At 42.0% G+C, this 21,085-nt stretch overlaps 1 protein-coding gene across 3 annotated transcripts in view; it reads left to right on the forward strand.

Moving 5' to 3' along the window:
* Positions 1-20,160, forward strand: part of gab1 (GRB2-associated binding protein 1) — a 54,970-nt gene extending 34,810 nt beyond the window's left edge. The window contains exons 3-14 of one of the 3 annotated variants that reach the window (XM_087841708.1): positions 1,299-1,427; positions 1,855-2,020; positions 6,192-6,393; positions 6,572-6,664; positions 7,108-7,790; positions 9,000-9,094; positions 9,185-9,485; positions 11,401-11,484; positions 15,629-15,722; positions 17,214-17,289; positions 18,030-18,158; positions 18,254-20,160. In XM_087841708.1, the coding sequence (XP_087697834.1) occupies positions 1,299-1,427; positions 1,855-2,020; positions 6,192-6,393; positions 6,572-6,664; positions 7,108-7,790; positions 9,000-9,094; positions 9,185-9,485; positions 11,401-11,484; positions 15,629-15,722; positions 17,214-17,289; positions 18,030-18,158; positions 18,254-18,412 (2,211 nt within the window). In that variant the 3' untranslated portion in view covers positions 18,413-20,160. Of the gene's footprint in view, positions 1-1,298; positions 1,428-1,854; positions 2,021-6,191; positions 6,394-6,571; positions 6,665-7,107; positions 7,791-8,999; positions 9,095-9,184; positions 9,486-11,400; positions 11,485-15,628; positions 15,723-16,259; positions 16,387-17,213; positions 17,290-18,029; positions 18,159-18,253 lie in introns of all 3 variants that reach the window. The other 2 variants (XM_006796036.3, XM_006796039.3) reach the window with 2 other exon arrangements.
* The last annotated feature ends 925 nt before the right edge of the window (positions 20,161-21,085 follow it).

A 21,085-nucleotide genomic window follows, 5' to 3' on the forward strand; every position in this document is an offset into this window, starting at 1 on the left:
AGCTGGAGTGAAATATTATTTAACTGAGTTTAGGACAACATGTTGGGCGTGAAAGTGGGCGAGAGAGAAAGAAAGCATAGTCGTATTCTGATCTTTTCAGTCATGCCGCTTCACTTTGACGACACTTTGAAAATGTTGTTTTTAATTAACTGCAAACATACAAATAAGAGCTGTCGGTGTACCAGGTGTGGAATACCTCCTAACTGCTGCTGCTATGCTTACCTTAGGTAATCTGATCCAGGCTTTTGGGGTCAGTTTCAGAGCAACACCCTGTCCAAATATCCGTCCTAGTCTTAGTGATTCTGGTGTGAATGAGCACCCTTGGAGTTTGAATGCATGCTGTCACACTAAAGCAGGGGTTAAACTTCCTGTGCCTGATAATGCTGTACTTTGCTCCACTTGGGTATGAATGGCACTGAGTTTTGTCATCGATGAGTGAATGTGCAGCTCCGAGTGGACAGGCGCACACACACAAACAGAGAAAGTCCAGGATGAATGACCCAATCAAAATGTTTGCTGCCACAAGTGTAACAACTCTTGCACGTATTCCAAATATTACAGATATACTATGGCTCAAAGAATAATGTTATAAAAGGCAACCTAGCAGTGAATCACAGTAACTGTCACTTTAACATAGTGATGAAGCTGGCAGTCTTACATATCCTATATCTGAAGAGCTAATCATGATTACAGATGAACTGTACGTGGAATTAGTGGCACAAAGGAATGTTTTCATCACAATTTATTACTGATGCATTAAATTATGGTAGATAGCCTCCCATGGTCCCATTCCATTGTTTCATTAATGTCCTTAATATATTCAAGGATTATATTACTAGATTGCTTGCTCAACCCTTTATTTACAGTGCTGAGCTCTCGTCTGCTTATGTCCCCCCCTCCCCGTGTCTGAGTTTGAACTCTTTTGTCTGCTATGTGATGTCTTTTTCTCACAGACAATAAATTGGATTTGAAAGAGAGGACCCAATTGCTCGTTTCTTATTATAGATTTGATTGTTCACTGCAGCCAGGGTGCTAGACCAAACTATGTGGCTTTTGTTCTGGTTATCCCAGACACATATTTCTGGTTGCGGGCCTCTTCCCTCTGGCTCTCACTGTTCTTTTAGCAAGGGCAGTGCAGCTGGTGGAGAATGCACACAAAGACACGAGCTATGATAGGACACAGTGGCTAAACTGAAAAAAGTACAGCATTTGGCCAGCCTGTGGTCATCTGGGAACGGAGAAGTCATTGTAAGAACACACATGTAACCTTTGGCCTCATTTCTGTGCTCACCCTGCAGGCATGGAAGAAGCGGTGGTTTGTTCTTCGCAGCGGCCGTCTGACAGGCGACCCAGACGTGTTGGAGTACTACAAGAATGACCATGCCAAGAAGCCCATTCGTGTGATTGACCTCAACTTATGTGAACAGGTATGCTCCCCTTTTACTTCTGCCCTGTAGTTTTATTGCATAAGTTATATAAATTATTACCATCTTGAATAGATCCAAGTTTGCATGATGTGACTTTGATGTATTTGGCATATTTGCATGAATATCCAAGATGAATTTAATTGTCCTTAAAAATCTGTGTAAAATAATGAAAATGGCCTTCATGTGACTGCGGTGTACAAATGTTTTAGCATAATAGTTTAAGTGCTGGGTTCTAGCGCTCCAAATTTCATTTGTTGTTTAGAGAGCAGTTACCTTTTAGATTATTTTTGCAAATTCTCTTAATTAAGAATTATCATTTTAACACATTTTCCCTTTTTTTTCGTTTCTTTGGTTAGCTCTATTAGTGATCAGTCTTTCCTTGGCTGATGCCACATTAAGCTAATCCGTGTCGGTTGCTCTCCCTCAGGTGGACGCCGGTCTGACCTTCAGCAAAAAAGATTTGGAGAACAGCTACATATTCGACATCAAAACCTTTGACCGCATCTTTTATCTGGTGGCTGACACCGAAGACGAGATGAATAAGTGGGTCCGCCACATCTGCGACATTTGTGGTTTTAACCCCACCGATGACGGTAATTACTATTAGCCACACATCACTCTGTTCGGGCACTATTGACACTGATGTTTTGCTTCACTGTCGAGGTTACACGGTGATATTTATGTTTATATATACTTATATTCTGTATCTTTCGAGTAGAAAGTTTACTTTGAACTGTTGATATTTGAAATAGGGTGATTTTGTTACATTTGTGGCACAGGCTGTGATTTATTTAAGAACATCAGTAGATCAGAAATAATAACCTGGTTATATGTTTCACCATAATACACAAAATCTCGGTTTGCATGTTTGTGTGTTTCTTTTTCCACAAACCTCCCCTAGACCATCAGGAATTGAGCCACCAAAAGTGGTACACAGGCACATGTTAGGCTCTCCTATCTGCATCGGATATTTTCACATCATCATGTTGGTTTGCAGCCACCTAGCATTGGGCTAAAGCAACCCATTTTTAGCGTTAATGCACCTGCAACACCTTAGAAAAGCATCCTAATCTTATTATAACCACAGAATGCACAATGTAGCTAGAAGTAGTAACTAGTAACTAGAAGCGTAGTAGCTGTGGACTGCAATGAATAATTTTTAGCGTATGAACAACATCTGCCATCTCTCCTTTTTTTTTTTCTTTAAGTGAGTATATTATTTTATTATCATTTATTATAATGAATGACTATAATGAATGAGATATTCAGTATATCATGGCAACAGCATGAACAGGCAAAACGATCCTATAGCATGGCCATGTAAGTTTCTCCAGGTAAGAACCGCAGCTTTAAGCGATCCAAGGATTTCCCTGTTAGAAGATGACTACAGGAAATCACTATTTGTCCACGCTGGTGTCTCTCAACAAAGCGCCTGGACATGGTGAAGATGCCATGGAGCATCAGGGGATTGTTTTTAGCCATGACACCAGTTTATCACCACAGCTGAGCAATACAGGATAAAAGTAGAGGATAAATGATATACATTTGATGGGTCTCTTTTGGATATCACTGTTGTACCTCACAGATGTCGGGATCTGTCTTTCTGAAGGAACTAAGGGAACCAGTTAAATGTGTCAAGAGGTCTCTATTCAGCATAGTTCTCAGCCAAGGTCTAATGATCCATGTGTTGAACTTTGTGCAGTATTGAGGCTCACGTTACTCTTTTTTTTCCCCCAGTACTGGATAATAAAAGCATTGTACGCCTGTCACTCTCACTGGCCTTCTTTCGTTCGTTTCCTCTTATCTGGTTTTAATTTCCTCTCCCTTGAACACTCCTCTTTCCCTCTCTTGTCGCTCTGTCTTTGAGACTAATTGTCTAAATGTCTTCTATAGTTTCTTGACCTCATCAGTGAAGCACTGAGCATTTTTAGTGTGGTGAGAACTGGCACAGACGTTGCACATGTTCACTGTTTCACTGTCAGGGCTGGGCTATATCATACCGTTCACGGTAATACCGGTGTAATTTTGGGCAACGATAGGAAAATGAAATATCGCGATAGAATATGGGTAAAACGCGCATGCGCAGTGCCTTTGTTTTCATACGCACATGGCGGTGACGCAGAATGAGTAGAGCGAAAGTGGATCGTTAAATGAAACGGATGAACCAGAATTGGCTTGTAAAAATGCTGCAACTTCAGTGGTGTGGAACTAGTTTGGCTTTCATCCATCAGATACACAACAAAGCACTATTTTTGGTAGAGCATCCTAGCAGTCCGTCGTTATTACCGTGTTGTTTGGAAAATACGGCACACTTAAAATCAATCCTTTGATTTTTCTGAAAATCGACAGTGCCCCTTATAATCCCGTGTGCCTTATATATGAATTCTGGTTGTTTACTGACCTCGAAACGATTTTATGTCGTACACGGCGCTAGAAAATCGGTCAAATGTTTTAGTACGACTTTGCTAAGCTACGAAGCTGCACCGCTTGATGGATTGCCGGAGCATTACGGCTGTCGTAGGCAGGAGCCTCGCGGAGTGATACGTACTGTGCTTCAACATAATATTACCGTATTGTGTGTGTTTAACCTCTTTTTAAGTTTAGTGGATATTATACATGGTTATGCTGAGGATGTGTCGGACAGTTTCCACCGGAAATGCCTTTTGGTTAAACTGTCAGCAAGGAATTTGCACTGTTACATTTTTATATAACTTTAATGCACATAAAAAACAGCTGCTTGTTTAAGTGAAAATACATTGATGGGGTTTTTTTTGCACTAACAAAGTTGTGGAGTTGTAAAGCATTTTGTCTAGTGTCAATTATATCGTCAGTTATATCGTTATCGCAAATTTTCAAATGTATATCGTGATAAATATTTTTGGTCATATCGCCCTGCTCTATGCTACACAACTCTGATTCTTGTTGGAGACAAAGGTGCTTTTCAAACCTGGCAACTGAGTCACTGATACTCCTCCAAGGTCATTCTCTCCAAAGTGTGACTATGCCTCCAGCTCTGTTAAATAGCTAGCGTTGCAGGGTAACCATGATAACAACACTGATGGCACCTTTTCTGTAGATGTCGGAGCTGGCTTTTAAAACCCCGATGTACGAACTCATAGTAAGACGGTTAAAGGAGATCCTGGGTGTAAAAACGGATATCTTTGCAGATACCCTTCACTGCTCAGTACAAAAGAATGTCCCTGGCTCTCGGTTTTGTGCTTGCTTGCACTTCTCTGCATGTGAGACAGAACTCTCACTCCTCTGTCGTGTGTGGGTGTGGCCACAGTAGAGTGCTTCATAGCTGGGCAGGGAACATTAGTAGGGCTAGGGGAATGAAGGCTCTCAGAGCGAGTGTAGGAGGTATAGATTAGTACACGCAGAGGGGATTTTCCCTTTTCCTGTATGAATCAGCACTTAAAGCTTCAACAAACAAATGTCAAAAAAAAAGACAAGGACATAGCGGAGGAGATGAGAGGAGCAAATGACCACGTAAAGGAGAGAAACTGACTTTTAAAAGAAGAGAACTCGGGGACCTTGCATGAGATAAAACCACATCAGTTATAGAAGAGTGTGGGAGGAGAGCTGTGAAAAAGGAGAAAAAAGTAGAGAAATGTGGAATGAAAACACATATACGCATCAGCTATCTTGGCTCTGAGTGCAGTAGAACAATCAGCTTGAGCAGCAGGTTTGTTTAGTAGCTCATCATGTGGGAAAGCAGAGAGACCTTTAAAAATGATGTCTGAAGAGTAGCTTGTTGGAAGGCAAAAAACAAAAAGTAGACTGTCGACACAAAGCTTTTATTTGGGTGACATGTGTTGTACATGAAATGATGTAGGCTAACGCAGAGTCGCGATATCGGTGACATCCGTCTGCTTTAATTTGACATGAGTTGTTTGTGCCAGTGTTCCTGGCCTCATGCTGGGCAGTGTGCTGCATTTGGATTTATTTCCTGTGGGATTTCTGCCCAAGAAGGAAGTGAGGTTATCGTAATTGTAGTAGGTTGTTGTGGCTTGTTGGGTCAGTCAGTAACAGTGTTTTAGCTGCAGGCTAACGACCTTAATTTGAGGTTTGGTTTGATATACACAGTAGAGGGACGCACATCTGTTCGTCAGAATGTGCGTACATACATCAGCTGCTCAAGTTCACACATACAGGCGCAAAGTTGACGTAGTGTCAGCGTGAATGGAAACAATTGAGCGTTACATTGGAATTGGGTTGCTAGGAAACAACTTGGGTCCAAGTTTACTTTGCTAGAGTTGACATTGGCACATACAGTTTACTTTTTACTTTGTGCTTAATACCATCTCTGGCCTCTCTTTCATTTTCAGTGGGTTTCACAGGGCTGCAGTAGGTGCAGCTCCTTGCTCTTCGTCAGTGACTGCCAATGCATGTGGAGTCAAAGTTGAATAAACAGCTGGAAATGTAGCAGAAATGCTAATGTGCTCTGCTGGTGTTGTACTTAAAACTGTGAAGCAGGCATTTACTGACATCCGCTGAGCCACATGTGACAGGTCTTATTGGCATTACTTGTGGCTATTTTTTAGTTGTGTGATCAGTGTAAGAAATGAATCTTATTCATTCATTAAATTGTCCCTTTTTAAAAAAAATTTTTGCTGCTTAGACATTAATTCACTGGCAGTGGCCTGAAGCCTCTGTGGTCAGTTATGGAGACAGCTTTACTGTATTTCATTCTTTAGTTCTACTCACTAAATAACATTAGTTTTGACAGGAGTTATCCTCAGCTTTCACTTCTTTGTCCTCCAGATGCAGCAAAAGCTGCTCACCAGTCCGCCATGGGACTGGTGGTGGAAAACGCTCCACACCCAGGTCCAGGAGTGTTTACCAATGTGCCGGCCCCTTACCAGCCAGTCAGCGTGCGACACCTGGACTCACAGTCGAGTTCAGAGGAGCCCCAGGATTACCTGTGGCTTGCTAACTGTGAGAGCAAAAAGCCTGAACCCAGCAGGTGAGACCATGTCCGAATATGCTTCTTTTATAGGTTCAAGTCTCCATATTCTCTGTGTTGGAGTGTTGCATGGTGAGCTAAGCATTTTTCAGTGTGGTTTCCAAGCCATTTATTCTTTTTGTATACTTTCAACTGTACTGCCACTCCTGTCCTTGTCTCTGCCGTATGCTGTGTGTAGCTCAGTGGAGCATCACTCTCTCTTGGAGGGGGACCAGGAGTATTTGCTCCTGGAGGAGTGTGAGAGCAAGACTGTTCCTCCACAGGCTAGCCTGTGAGTGGCCAGCCAATCCAGCTGGAACTGCCTGCTTGTGTGGAGTGTTGCACACGCGTAAAAGACAGATCTCCAAACACTTGTAAATGTTGTAAATGTAAATGACGGTTATTAAATCTAGGTTGCATTTGTTTAGCAAAAGGCCTTCCTTCTAAACAGAAAAAGACGTGGGTGTTTTGCCCAACAGTGTAATAATTGTGTTATTTCCTGCATGGTTACAAACAGTTACCAAGAACCTCAGTCTTCCACTTTATCCACAAAAGCGTGCTGACATGGCAAGAGTTGGAAAAGTTTAATGATAAAAGCTGTCTGGATATGACTTAGTTACTAACATAGCCTTTGTATACTAGTGTTTTTGGCTTGGTGTGACTGTGTGATCTGCAAATCAACATATTTTACTTTTTGTATTAATTATCTGGTGTTTATGTGTATTGTGTTATCAGAGCTCATGCTGAGTGCTCCAAGTCTACCTCTTCAGAGACAGACCTGAATGACAACCTTCCATCTCACCGCACGCCTACATCCTCCACTTCCTCGGCTAAACACACCTCACACAATGGCTTCTTCCCACCGCACCAGACTCCTGTGTCCGCCCCTTCCATCTATGACTCGCCTCCATCACGCGGTGCCTCACTCTCAACTGACAGCGGCTTTTATCATCTTCCTCGCAGCTACTCCCAGGACACTGTTCTGCTCCCCAAGTCAGCCTCCTCCCCTCCGGCTCATCCAGACGGCGCGGATGCCTCTGACCTTTATGTCTTCAACACGCCGACACGGAAGCCCTCAGTAGAGACACAGATGCGCAACGTTTCTATCAGTTACGACATCCCGCCCACACCCGGTGCAAACAGCACCTACCAAGTGCCCCGCACAGTATCGAACACAGGGGTAGGAGGCTCAGAAAGCGGGGGAGATGTAGTGCCCCCTCCCAGACCACCCAAGCCTTCCCTCAGTTCCAGCTCAGGACTCCCGCCGCCTCCTGCTGAGCGCTCACCTACAGACACCTATAGTGTGCCTCGATCAGCCTCAGAGACAGATGGAAACTACTGTGTGCCCACAAGCGCTGGGAGTAAGGCTTTACGCAGCAACACTATTGGCACTGTGGACTGTTCACGCCTCCGCAAAGGTTTGTATTGTAGAGGTTTATTTGTTTGTGGTGCCCTTTTCACTTTATTTTCATTTCAAAACCTATTCTCACCTTTACCTTTTGGACAATACGGCACATATATGTGGTGGGCAGGATATTCTATTATTTAATCTTATGAAGATTTGTTGCACCAAAATCTAACAAAAACAGATAAAAATGTTCTGAGTTTCCTTTTTAATAACAGTTCTTTAATCCAAGGCCAACATCCTTTTTACAGAGCCTTAAAATAGTCTGGCAAGAGAAGAGAAACTCATGGTGTAGATTCTTCTTGCTTCTCCCTCTTGTGGTGACAATCGGAATTGCAAAATAGGTCTTGCTTTATTGTTTTAGATGAGCAGTGGTTATTCCCCCAATAAATTTGGGGCATTTGTGAATTTTTTCCCTTTTATGCTTTGTGTCTTGGTGACAGAGCAGATTATTGTGCCTAGGGCAGGGCTGCACTGTTATGGAAAAAAACACTTTTTTAAAAATTTGAGCAAATATTATAATTTTTTATAATTTATTTACTTAAGAAACCTCATAAAAGAGATTTTTTTTTACACAGGATGTCCTTATTTAGAAAGAACTCCATAGAAAAACAAATAACTGAGTAACAAAAACAAGGTGAACGTGCTGTTCACCTACCACGCCACGCCGGTCTCTGGAGCACCGGTCTCTGCTGGCCTGCAGCCTCTGCTGTGAGATGGCTTCGGCACAGATTGAGCGAGTTGCAGCAAACTCGAGCAACTTGGGAGACTTGCATGGTAGCCACAGGGGGAGTGATGGAGAGCCAAAACAGTCTCATGTCTCCTTGTAATGTTCCCCCCCTCCCTCTTACTCTTCCCCGGAAGAGACTCTCATTTGTCTTCAAAGCTTTTTCTCGCACTGTTGTGGTTCTTGTGGTCATAAGTGGAATGCATTAGCAACTACATGAGTACCTGATGACAATAAAATAAAAAAAATACAGTAATTACATGCTGCAAAGTAAAGTGCTTACATGGTGCCTTTGAGCTTTGTCTCACAGACTAAATCTGCAAAGTCATGAAAACACTTAACACACAATAGAGGACAACTGTTATGTGGGAATTGTCCTGTAGCATAAATGGGCCTGAAAGAAGGCTCATAATGTACAGTGCACATCATTTGCTGCTCTCTGTGTAGAGGGGCTGTTTATAAACTGCATTGTAATCATGGTTTTGCTTTTTGTAGACTTTGGATCCCAGGACTGCTATGACATTCCTAGATCATTCCCTTCTGACAAAAGCTGCTCGTTTGACTTCAATGAAAGCTTCAACACCTATTTTGTGAGTATTTCAAGTGTAACTGCTGGATAATCGTTCTGTGGCTTTAGGGGGAAATGTGTATGTTAATCAGTTTTCCCTTGTCACCCTCAGAAAAGCAAAGGAATGATGCCAGTGGGTAGCCATTCTACAGAAGAGGTTGACCAAAACTACGTGCCCATGAGTGCCAACTCACCGTCACATCATCACTCGGGCAGTTTGCCAGAGCCAATGCACGAAACCAACTACGTCCCCATGACCCCAGGTACTATGGAGTTCTCATCCCTGGGTAAACAGGTTCCTCCACCCGCCCACATGGGATTTCGCTCAAGCCCGAAGACCCCTCCCCGCAGGCCGTTGCTTAGTGAGTGCCAGCCCCCACCTGTGGACCGAAATCTCAAACCCGATCGCAAAGGTGAGCGGACAGTAGGTGTGCTTGCATGCATAGCTGTGACTTCATAAAGTGATGTGTGTGAGTGTGTGTGTGGAGTTCTTGCTTCAGGGGGGTTTGTGTGTGAGTTTGTTGCTGCTGTGAGCTTAGTTTAGTATGCTCAGCGTTCACTAATGCACCAACTGTACGTGCTTTGTCTCACACTCTGCTGCTATTCCCACAGTGGATGGCTCATGGTCATAAAGCCATCTGTACAAAATTTCATTCTCAGAGCGGTGTCATTTTTCATCCTGCTTTAGTTGTTGTCATAATTAATGTGGAAAAGTGTTTCTCTCATTTTGTCTTCTTTGGTCTGTCTGGTGTATTAAATACCACCGTCTTCCTCTGTGCCGGTCCTTGACCAGCTTATTTCACCTCTTGATGAATTAGTTTACTTCCCTACATCTGATTACATCCAACACAGTTAGTTCCTTGTCAAAACCGCGTTTGCCTCGAGCTCCCGTGAGGCTCTGCTAGCCATTTCGGAGGGGTCTGCTGTCTGTGTACCACGGAGTCATTTAGGCCTTAATTGGTCACCTCCATCCCGTTTGTTCCCAGCATCTGAATGGAGCCTTTTGATTGGGGACCTCGTAGACTGAAAGAGAGTTGAAGAATGATGGGAAATGATCACAGAGGCACACCAAAAGCCGGTACTGTTACTGTCACTGTCGAAAACAGAGCAGTTTTCTGGAGTTTTACGTTTCCCGATTGGGAATTCTCCCTTTCACGTGGACCCCAAAGAAAACTTTTTACACTTTTGAATATCTTTGGCAGCAGACGAATAAAAATGCTAATTGTAAATGTTTGTAGTCTAGTTTGAGTTTTGTATTATTGTTTAAGCCCAAATCTTTTTGCTTTTTTATGTTTTTTTTTTTAAATATTGTTTTATCTCATACACTTTTTTTTAAATATTAAAATTATCATTAAAATATATTTATCCAGTGTTCAATCCCATTGCTCCTGGCATAAATTTACTCTACTTGGATCACAAGTTTTAGATATTTGGATCTGTGCACACCTGCTTTTTGTGTTAGAAAATGTCACATAGACATGAATAAGAATATAAACTCGTATGTTTTAACTGATATCCTTAAATGGTATTATATTAATGTTAGTGATGTTGCTTTTTAGGAGCATCATTATGTGCTGATTGTCTTTTGGACCTTAGCTTTTTAAAGTAGAGACCATTGGTGTATTCATTGTTATGCATTGGTAGGATGTCTCATCACCTTTAAACAGCCCTATATTTAAAATGAGCCATCCACTTCTTCCATTTCTAGACTAATCTGAATCTCTGCAACCTCTTTTCATCTTCCGTGCACTTTCCTCTCCGCTTTGGATGTCTGAGCCGTATGTTGCAAACGCTTTGACAAGTGTATTCAAAGCAAACGGCATCTTATTTCCGCTATACGTGGATCCATTAAAATTAAATATCTTCGTCTGCAATCGCAGCGCATTTCTGACAGCACTGCAGAAAAATGTTGTAATCAGTGTGCAAAGGAGCAGTGCGTGTCGTCCTCAAGTTGCTCTGTTCTGCAGATTGGTCCGAGCTCTCGTCAACATGACATGATTTCTCAGTGTTCTCTCAGCGCTTATACACAGCTCGTCGTGCATGCACAGCTGTGATGTCAGTCTTTGTGTGGGAAGCCGTGGTGCATGGAGTGAGGTGCATGTTGGGCAATATGGGTCTGCTGTTGTCATGACAATCATCCTCTTGAAGTGTGCTGTGCAAAAAAAAAAAAAAAGGTAAATTGGTGTACGTGAGGTTGCAGTTTTGCTCTTCTTCATCAAAGTCTCGTCTCTTTCGCTTTGCATGGCAGAGCAGTTGTTACAGTAGGGCTGAACTGTTGTGATCACCAAAAAGATGTTGTAATCAGCAAAGTCTTCTTTCACCAATCAGGTCACAGTCCTAAAATAATAAGAGCGGGTTTAGAGCGAACTGACTCTCAAACCGTAGGTGAATTCCCAAGTCGACGACGCAAGGGTAGGTACACCACACTGAACTGCTGTGCATCTGAATACTTTTCATTCTGTGACCTTTTCACACTCTACTTCATCTTGATTCTCTGCATGCTGTAAGTAAATGTACTGTGGGGATTTTTAAAATTTTTGTTCTTCAGGGATGTGTGTGTGTCTGTGTGTGTGTGTGTGTTCTAAAAATATGAAGTGTATGAAGTGTCAGAGGTGTTGCATTAATCCAGTCTAATCATTTTAAATCCCAGCAGGGGATGGATGAGTGTGTACCTCACGCATGGTGGATTACACTTGTTACATCTTTGAAGCTCGTTAAGAGTCATAACACGCCTTTCAAAATAAACCATTTCTACCATCTTAACCTAAATATTTCCTCACTTTCAATGTGATGTTTTTTTTCTTCCGTGGAGCCAAATGACTCACTAACGTTTCTCTTCTCAAACATTTGTGTCTGTGTTTTTGTTTGCAGTTCAACACATTTTACTTTCATAACACATTGGGATGTAACAGCCAGAACACACTTATTGTCAGTGAAGAATTCACACAGGGCTTTGGAAAAGAGTAGACTTCTCTTCAGGAGGAAATTGAACAACGATATTATCTAATAAAAGAGATATCGCTTGCTTCCGTACATACAGATGATGTTTGGGGAAAATCCCAAAGCTCTTGACCATCTGCAGTGAAGGGATTATGCAACTCTTTTGTACTGTGCAGGGCATTATGCACAGGTTTAGTGCACGTGTAACTTTGACTCTTCTTGCACAGTTTCTGTCCTGAAGTGTTATCTTATAGGAGGACAGCATCTTACCCTTAAGGCATGAGGGGACTGATACAATCACCAAGTAATTCTGAGTCCATTTTAATGTCTATGGGAGGCTCAGGCTGGCTTCTTAGACAGCACTCCCCGTAAACACCATCAAGACGCCAGATGAGAAAAAAAAAAAGAAGTTCATCTCATCAGAAGACTTCCAGAAACTCTGAGAACCAGTACTATAGTGCAAGGTTGCCCACTACCATAATAAGACACTTTATATAGTTTTTTCCTCACATTTCTCACCCACTGCCTGCTTAAAGCATTTAGTCCAGTCCCTTTATAAGAAGCTTTGGGAAATCATCCATCCCTGGCTAACATCTAAACAGAGTTGCACACTGGGCACTTATCACAATGCAAGCAGCACATGGCTCATCCTTCTCAGGTTTACATCTGAAATATTCCAACACTGTTTCATAAAAGCAAAAAATAGGTTCTGGTTTGGTTAAGGATAGTTTTGAGTGCAATCACATGAAGAAATATGAATGAGATGTTAAATAACACTAACTTATATTTGTGTTATTGATCATTTTACAATCCAAACTTTTAATTTTTTAACGTTTTTAGTTCTAATGTTGGTTTGATTAGATTTGAATATGGTTTTGTCATTTAAAAGTAGGGATGGGTATCGTTTAGGTTTTATCCAATACCAGTATTAAACCGGTACTTTTGAAACGGTGCCGGTGCTTAAACGGTGCTCGAACCGGTGCTTAAAGAATGAAGAACACAAACTTTGTCCAAAAACCTCCCATGTTTAGCTGTTTTTTTTTGTAAAAAGATAACAATGTTAGCCTTTTCTGCAGCTAGAGGGCATATATGGTATCACTCTTGGCTGGAAGCAGTGCTTAAACAATGAAAAAAACACAAACTTTGTCCAAAAACCTCTCATGTTTAACTTTTTTCCACTTTTTCTTTGGTTATTTTAACTTTTTTGGCCAGGGTGAAGGGAGTATCTGCCATCAAACAAGAAGACAGCCGCATGTAACTGCGACGGTGTTTGCTAGTTCACCTTACGTGCATTAATGTAATAACGTGGTTAGCGTACTCAACGTAAATTACACACGAGCAACATTAAGCTACTCACCCAGAGAAGAACGGCTGCTGCTGCCATCATCATCCGTCATCATTTCTGCTACACTGGCAGGGCTAGGGGCCAGGACTCTCCTCTTCGGGTTTTTGGGGGATGTTGCTAACTCCGGGTCCGATAACAGGCAACCCACCCACAGTAGATGTGCACGGTGTGAGGTCTCGCAGCAAGCTATCAAATACGGTGCATTTCTCGGCTTTTAAAAAAAACGCTATGCGTCGCCAGGTGTTTCATCAGATTTGAGGTGTTACCTCCTTTGCACAGTATCAGCTTAAAGCACTTGTTGCAGGCTGCTGAGTTTGCATCTTTTGCTGTGAAGTACAGCCAGACTTTTGATCGCTTCGCATTGGGCGTTTTTAATCTGTACGTACGTACCTGGGCCCGCCTACTACGCTTGCAAAGGTAAAATGATTGGCTGGAATCCAAAGTGTATGACATCTCAGGGAAAAAAAGCACCGAAATGTGCGCTGCTTTTTGGTCTGGTTACTACCGTTTATGTCAGAACCGGATACCGGTACCCATCCCTATTTAAAAGTGCAGTTTAATACACACACAGATCTCCAAAATATAAACATTTATGCTGCTCTTGACCTCTGTCAGTTTTTATGTACAGGGTGGGCCATTTATATGGATACACCGTAATAAAATGGGAATGGTTGGTGATGTTAAAGTCCTGTTTGTTGCACATTAGTATATGTGAGGGGACAAACTCCTCAAGATGGGTGGTGACCATGGTGGCCATTTAGAAATCGGCCATCTTGGATACAACTTTTGTTTTTTCAATAGGAAGAGGGCCATGTGACACATCAAACATATTGTTATTGCCACAAGAAAAACAATGGTGTGCTTGGTTTCAATGTAACTTTATTCTTTCATGAGTTATTAACAAGTTACTGACCACTTATAAAATGTGTTCAATGTGCTGCCCATTGTGTTGGATTGTCAATGCAACCCTCTTCTCCCACTCTTCACACACTGATAGCAACACGGCAGGAGAAATTCCAGCACAGGCATCCAGGTGCTGCACATCTCGTATCTTCACACCATAGACAATTGCCTTCAGATGACCCCAAAGATAAAAGTCTAAGTGGGTCAGATCGGGAGACCTTGGGGGCCATTCAACTGGCCCACGACGACCAATCCACTTTCCAGGAAACTGCTCATCTAGGAATGCTCGGACCTGGCACCCATAATGTGGTGGTGCACCATCTTGCTGGAAAAACTCAGGGAACGTGCCAGCTTCAGTGCATAAAGAGGGAAACACATCATCATGTAGCAATTTCAAATATCCAGTGGCCTTGAGGTTTCCATTGATGAAGAATGGACCCACTATCGTTGTACCCCATATACCACACCAAACCATCACTTTTGTTGTTCCAACAGTCTTGGAGGGATCCATCCAATGTGGGTTAGTGTCAGACCAATAGTGGTGGTTTTGTTTGTTAACACCATTCACATAAAAGTTTGCCTCATCACTGAACAAAATCTTCTGCGTGAACTGAGGGTCCTGTTCCAGTTTTTGTTTTGCCCATTCTGCAAATTCTGTGCACCAATCTGGGTCATCCTCGTTGAGATGCTGCAGTAGCTGGAGTTTGTAAGGGTGCCATTTGTGAGTAGCTAATATCCACCGAAGGGATGTTCAACTAATGCCACTCTCTAGTGACATGCGGCGAGTGCTACGCTGTGGGCTCTTGCTGAATGAAGCTAGGACATCCACTGATGTTTCTTTATCAGTGACAGTTTTCTTGCATCCACATTTTGGCAAATCCAACACTGAACCAGTTTCACGAAACGTAGCAAGGAGTTTGCTAACTGTAGCATGGGAGATGGGTGGTCTCGTAGGGTTTTTTCTTGCATTGAAATCTGCTGCAATGACCCGGTTACTGCGTTTACGTGTTAACCTCTTCGACATGTCAATGGCTGTGAACAAAGAGAAACTTGTAAATAACTCATGAAAGAATAAAGTTACGTTGAAACCAAGCACACCATTGTTTTTCTTGTGACATTACCAATAAGTTTGATGTGTCACATGGCCCTCTTCCTATTGGAAAAAACAAAAGTTGTATCCAAGATGGCCGACTTCTAAATGGCCACCATGGTCACCACCCATCTTGAGGAATTTGCCCCCTCACACAGGACTTTAATATCACCAACCATTCCCATTTTATTACGGTGTATCCATATAAATGGCCCACCCTGTACAGTTTAAGGATGCTTCTCGAGCAGTGGCTGACTGCTGTGTGTTCCTTCCTGCAGTAAAACCTGCCCCACTAGAGATCAAACCAGTGCCAGAATGGGATGAGCCAAGCACACCTGTCCGCTCACCTGTGACACGGTCGTTCGCTCGAGAGTAAGTACCTAAGGCGTTTCTCAGCTTTTCTATAGTTCAGTGTTTGGCTAACAAATAAGGGCATGTTCACACAGCTCTTTGCAGCAAGATCATTGTCCCAGAAGACACACCGTCCCTCGCTCCCTGTTCAGAACCTTAAACATACTGCATGTGTATAGCAGCTAATGTTAAGTCTGGATTGTCCTGGTTTTTTTTTTACTCTCTGCCACAACATGCAGTGAAAGTTTATTTTTCTTTTGGTGTGAACGTGCCCTTTTGTAGTAGATCCAGTTAACTAAAGATGTAGGCACTAATACTTCATGCTTTACTGTAGTCACTCTGTGACCAAAGTAGCACTGCTCATAAAACAGGATTCTGTATTATACTGAAGGAAGTTTGTTGGCTTATCTGAGATGAGGTTTATTTGTGTGCTTTGGTGCTGTAGGGACTCTTCTGGCTGCAGTGGGTTTGGGCTGTTATGTCTGTATTATATTTTGTGCTCACCAGAGACTGTAATTTCTGGGAAGTCAGTGTGTAAACATTGTGAATGCTGCTTAGTCCTTCTAGGTTTCCAATGCCAACGAGACCCCCGTCAGTGCATAGCACGGCCTCCAGCACTGACTCCGAGGACTCTACTGAACCGAATTACGTAGCCATGAACCCTAATATGTCCACAGATGAAGCAGTATGTAACACACAACTATACTCTGATACAGAGATTACTTTTCTCCTTCCTTTTTCTATTCACAGATAATCAAAGCTGATAATCTGATAAATGTCTTTTTTTTTGTGGTGTCTGCAATCAGTTTCATCTCGTTTAAATTAAATCTGCAAACACACAAATAATCACAGCAGAAGCTTTAGTTTGAGGCAGACAGTTTGGAGGATCATACACCATGCAACTTGCAATTTTGAGCTGTAATTGCTTACTGAAACTATTAAGAAATCCCATTTCCAGTGCTCTTCTCCCTAAGCCACACATTAGTGCGGACAAATTACTGGCTGTTGCAGATGGACTCCTCGCCACTTCAACCCGTTTCTTTGCAGTTCTGCTTTCGCCCTGCTCTGCTTTCTTTATGCTCCTTCTTTCTCTTCATTTACTTTTCAGGTGTTGTCTTAAATTGGAATATTGGCTATTAAGAAATGAAGTTAATGGGTCTCATTTAAAATTGACTGCTCTCTCTGAAGAATGATACTATTATATGAGCTGACTTTTCTACCTACGGGGATACTTTCTCTTACACTTTGGGTAATCGGTTCACAGTTTTCCTTTTTTTTTCCTTTCTTTTTTTTGCTGTTAATTTTTTTTTTTTTACTTTCTTCCAACGTTTGCTTTACTATTGTCTGCTGACCTCCTGACCTTTTATCAGTCTTGTTAATTTCTTGCTTTCTCCCTAGTTTCTCATTTCTCTACCATCGCCATCCTTATTCCTGCATTTTGTTCTTAACCACCTGCTGTTTTCTCCTCCTTTTTTCTTTCATCCTTTGCAACTTTCTTCTTACTCTGTGTAGAGAGGAGTCCTTCTACTGCACAGTCCCCATCACCCCTGTAAAGAGGGAGGTGGAGGAACTTGACACCATAGAGGAGGTGAGCAGGGGTTGCCAGGTTAGACGTGCATAGCCCGCCCTGTCATTTTTGGGTGCTATTGAGAAAGTACGAAGACTTTGCTGTGCAAAAACCACCTACAAGCCGCGGCTTGAATATAAAGGTTGCAGTGAATTTTCAGACGTTATCTACCATCACTTTCCTTACAGTTAGAATTTCTTAGTTTTGTGTCACCATCCTAATTCGAATTAATCTCTCCATCGTACCTGTATTTCAGAATTAACACTAATTACAGGCCCAAGTTGTTGTCACTATGCCTAAAGTAGAAATTTTCTTTGTTTTAAAGGTTTGAAACTATTATTAGTAATGGGACAAATTACGTGAAAAGATGGTCACTGATTGAATATGTTCATTCCTCTACAATTGCAGTCTTTTTAAAAAATGCATATATTTTGGGGGCTTTTTTGCCTCTATTTTGACAGCCTTGCAGGAAAGAGTAAATAGTAAATTGAGGGAGAGTGAGCGGCCGCAAGGCATATGAGCACCTGCTCACCCAGTGAGGTAAACTGGTGCCCAACAGTTGCACTTTTTATGACGAGTTTTTGTAACCCTACGTGCACAAACACCCTCTCTCTTAGATTAGGGCTCTCAGACCTAAACCCATTTGCATGAATATTTTAGACATTGTGACAACACATTGGTGCATTTGAGTATGAGCTGTGTTTCTCTGTGACTCTGCTATCAATTAAAAAAAAAAAAAATCCCTTTTCTGACTTACGCAGATCACGAAGCTCGCTCCGCCCATGAATGCTGACGGTGGGAGTAGCCCTGTGGTAAAACCAAAGGGAGACAAGCAGGTAGAATACTTGGACTTGGATCTCGATTCTGGCAAGTCTACCCCACCTAGGAAGGTAGGAATTTACCAGCGCCCATACTCCAAACCACACGTTCTAAATCAGAGGAAATTTATGGCCAAACTTTTAAGACTGACCTCATCTCTCCTCAGATGAAAAGCAATGGAACTGGCATCACAGCATCAGACGAGCGTGTCGACTATGTAGTTGTGGACCAGCAACGAACACAGGCCCTTAAGAGCACCCGGGAGGCCTGGAGCGATGGCCGCCAATTGACAGAGACAGACACCCCCTCCAAAGGACCCAAGTGACCCTGTTGTCCCAACAACACAACCCCACCACCCAACCCACTCTAAACTACCAAAACGCCACAGCTTCCACACTAATGCTGGTTCTGGTTTTCGCTTTGGGACGATCCAGCTGTCTCGTTCCAACCTAACAAGATCCCTAGTGTGTAAGAGCCAGTGGAGCGTCATAGCCACTCAACGTTGTTTAGTTTACACTGCTGTCGGGCTTAAAGGAGCGCTGTGTGTACAGCTGTAGAAAGGGGCGTGGTCCAGGAATAAGCTGTATGCAGTTTGAGAGCATGAGGAAAGACTGGACTTGTTTGCAGGATTTGACCTGAGCAGACTCACCAACTTTGAACATTCACTGCCTTCTTTCCGGATTAGTTATGTCGTCGTTCACCTTTTAGCGGCCTGTGGGCTGATCCAGAGTTAACATTTCCTAAAAATTGTAATGCTGTTTGATGTCGTTTTGGAGTGCAAGTGAGAACACTTTATAACATGATCACAGCTCTGTCAGCGTAACACTAAACGTTAGCATAGCACGTTAACGGTGTTGTGTTTTTGTTTTTTTGTTTTCCTGCTGTTTGAGCAGGGTGAAGTTACCATGGACACTGTTAGCAGCTCAGGAAACTGACCCCAAACTGTGTCTAAGGCGAACTTCAAACCGGAAAGCCAGTACGACAAAATTTCAGAGAAGCATTACTTTAGATTTTTCTTCCACTTGCGTAGGCACCTGTACTAAAAGTCAAGCTTCGGATTCACTTGAGGTTTTTAATCCACTGAACATGATTCGATTTCCATTTATTCAGTAAGTGGAGATGCTTCGATCTGTTGTAATGGAAGTGCAAAGACTGTACAATAGTGTTATGTATATAAACAGGAAAAGTGTCCTTTATTTGTATGGAATATCCAGCATGTTTGACTCTAAGGTATATGGATTCTGCAGGGTAGAATCCTGTACCTGACTCGATGGTATCAGCACTTGTGATAAATGAATGAATTACTGTGAGTTTTTAAAAGAACGTGACAGGTTTTCTCTAAGTTATGCAAAGGTATCAAAGCGAGAGAGAGAGAAAGAGAGAGAGAAAAATCAGGTACTCTTTATGAATGCATATTAATGCAACTTTCCATTTCTAATTTATTTCTGGAGTTAATGTATCAGGTGGATGTCTTGTCCATCCCCCCCCCCCCCCCTTTTTTTTTTTTTTTTTTTTTTTTTTTAGCTCAGTATTGATTGATATGGAGGAACATTTGCTAAAGTCTGCTAAAATGCTTCGTTTGACAAGCGGTCAATTAGTTTCACAGGTTCATTTCTCCTTTCTCTTCCTCATTTCTCTCTCCACTTAGGTTTAATTTATTTTAAATTGAACTGGCATACAGTTTTGGGAAATTGACTGCCTCGTGCAGTCAACTTGATGCATATTTTAGAGACGGAAAGTCCTTGCCTACATACATCCCTGCTTTACTTGACTTGACTTTCGGCTCTCCCGCAGAAATCCCAAGCATGTGCTACCACGTGATTTTAAAAAAACAACAAAAAAAACAACTCATAGCTGTACATATTTTGCCATCAATTAGATTTAACATGTATCGTTTGAAAGATGTGCCTACTAAGTCATCTTCCTCCTACTTCACTCTTTCCTTTATTGCAGTCTCTTCGTGAAATGGACTGCAAAGCTGATAATGCTTTATCTTTTTTAATGAATCTCAAGAGAAATGTACATTTTAAAGTGGACTAAATAAAATCCAGCCTCAAACCCATCTACAAGTGACCCGCTTGTTTTCTGGAGTTTCTTTTTATGTTCTTTGCACTTCTTTCTGTAATTTTTCCAATCTTAGAACAATTAAAGAAATCATTTCTCTTGCGCTTAACCTGTGACCTACATATATTCTCTCCAGTTATGCCCTCCAAGTATGTTTAATCATCGGGATTTTTGATAAGGAAACAACACCATCGAGGCAGTCCTCGGTTATCTGAAACGGACACATCTCAAAACTGTCAAAGCAATTTCTATCCAGTTGTGACAGTTGAAGACTTTTGAACTACTTTGAAACATAAGTAAAGCTAATCGTACATGGCAGCTGTAAAACATTTGGACTAATAAAAATTACATTCAAAGCAGAGCACTACAACTTCCTTAATTCTTTGTGGCATAATTCCAACAAAGTGCTAGAATCACTCCTCAGTGATTTTTGTGACATCGTCGTGATGTCAATCTCCCGTTCCACCACGAGGTGCTCTACTGGATTGACATCTGATGACTGTGGAGGCCGTTTGAGTACAGAGAGCTCGCTGTCGTCTTCAAGAACCAGTTGTGACGCTTCTTGTGACCAACAAGGCGTTTCCGAGAACTGCAGCTCACTGGGTGTTGTCTCGTTTTCAGACCATTCTCTTTAAACCAAAAAAATGGTTGTGTGGGGAAAATCTGTCTGACACCAACATCTGTGGCATCCTTAAATGACCTAAACTATATATAGATATAATAATTGTATGACAGAGTCAAGTTTCATATCGCTTGTGCATCTTTGATTTGTGGACTGCTAAAACATTTAAACCACAACTGAGAGACCTAGTGACATAGTAACTGAGAGATTCTGTTTATTCGTGGCAAACCTTGGTTTAAAACTCATAAAGATGTTTAACTAAGACAGGGAACTGGCATCCTAATTGTAATCCAGGTTTTATAATCTGCTTTA

This window comes from Neolamprologus brichardi, chromosome 6 (genome assembly GCF_056152115.1).
Source record: "Neolamprologus brichardi isolate AB-2024 chromosome 6, ASM5615211v1, whole genome shotgun sequence".
NCBI classification, from domain to species: domain Eukaryota; kingdom Metazoa; phylum Chordata; class Actinopteri; order Cichliformes; family Cichlidae; genus Neolamprologus; species Neolamprologus brichardi.